The 915-nt window shown below is 35.4% G+C and overlaps 1 protein-coding gene across 1 annotated transcript in view; it reads right to left on the bottom strand.

Moving 5' to 3' along the window:
• Positions 1 to 648: 648 nt before the first annotated feature.
• Positions 649 to 915, bottom strand: part of LOC147468220 (uncharacterized) — a 926-nt gene continuing 659 nt past the window's right edge. The window contains exon 2 of the mRNA XM_086554799.1: positions 649 to 894. Coding sequence (XP_086410925.1) covers positions 801 to 894 — 94 coding nt within the window. The 3' untranslated portion in view covers positions 649 to 800. The remainder of the gene's footprint in view (positions 895 to 915) is intronic.

Genomic DNA, 915 nt, shown 5'->3' with positions numbered 1-915 from the left:
CATATATATCTGTTTATAATAGTGATAATATATATATAATATATATATATAGATATATATAATATAGAATATTATAGAGATATAGATATGTATATATGTCATAAATATATAGAAATCTAAAATAGTATATAGATAATATTTATATATATATATACTTATAAATATATTATATTATGATATATATATATATATATATAGATTTATCTAATAGATATAATATACTCACACACACAGACATACACACACACACACATATATAATATTTATACATATAGATATATATATTTATATATAATATATATATATGGAGGTATATATAGTTTTATATATATAGTAATATTAAGAATATAGATATATAATATATATGTATATATATACATACGCATGTGCGTGTGTGCGTCTGTGTGTTCGTATGAAAACACACACTCACATACTTGTATGTATCCTTTGTCAATACGAATGAATGAAATGTGAAAACTAATATCAGCGTCAGTCTTTAAGCTTACTCTATAAGCTGTCTCAAATCAGTCATAATGTCATAGTGGTCCATAAGTCACGCCGAAGTGGAGATGAAATCTTCCCCCACACGTCCCTGGCGTCCGTAGGTCAGTCATTAAGTCTCGTCAAGCAAGTCTCGTCGAATCCGGAGTCCTACCCGTCTGAAGTCAACGTCGACGTTGAAATCCTTGCCGTTCTGTCAGTCATGAAGTCCTGGTCCATAAGTCACATCAAAGTCGAAGTCCTTGTCGTCCTCCTCAGTCACCGGCAGGACTCGCATCCGCCGCCTCGTCAGTCCGGACTCACTCCCGCCAGTGGCGTCCGGTCTCCGCCCTTTGGAATTTGCGGATTCCGTTGCTGATCGCCGTCAGCACCGGCCGAAGAGTCTCGAGCGACCTGGAGAGACAAACGTGCGTG

Source organism: Penaeus japonicus, unplaced genomic scaffold (genome assembly GCF_977035675.1).
Source record: "Penaeus japonicus unplaced genomic scaffold, GWHDUDI00000001_assembly GWHDUDI00000030, whole genome shotgun sequence".
Classification (NCBI taxonomy): Eukaryota; Metazoa; Arthropoda; class Malacostraca; order Decapoda; family Penaeidae; genus Penaeus; species Penaeus japonicus.
The sequence above is the reverse complement of the archived record's forward strand: the minus strand, read 5'-3'. Positions and strand labels throughout refer to the sequence as shown.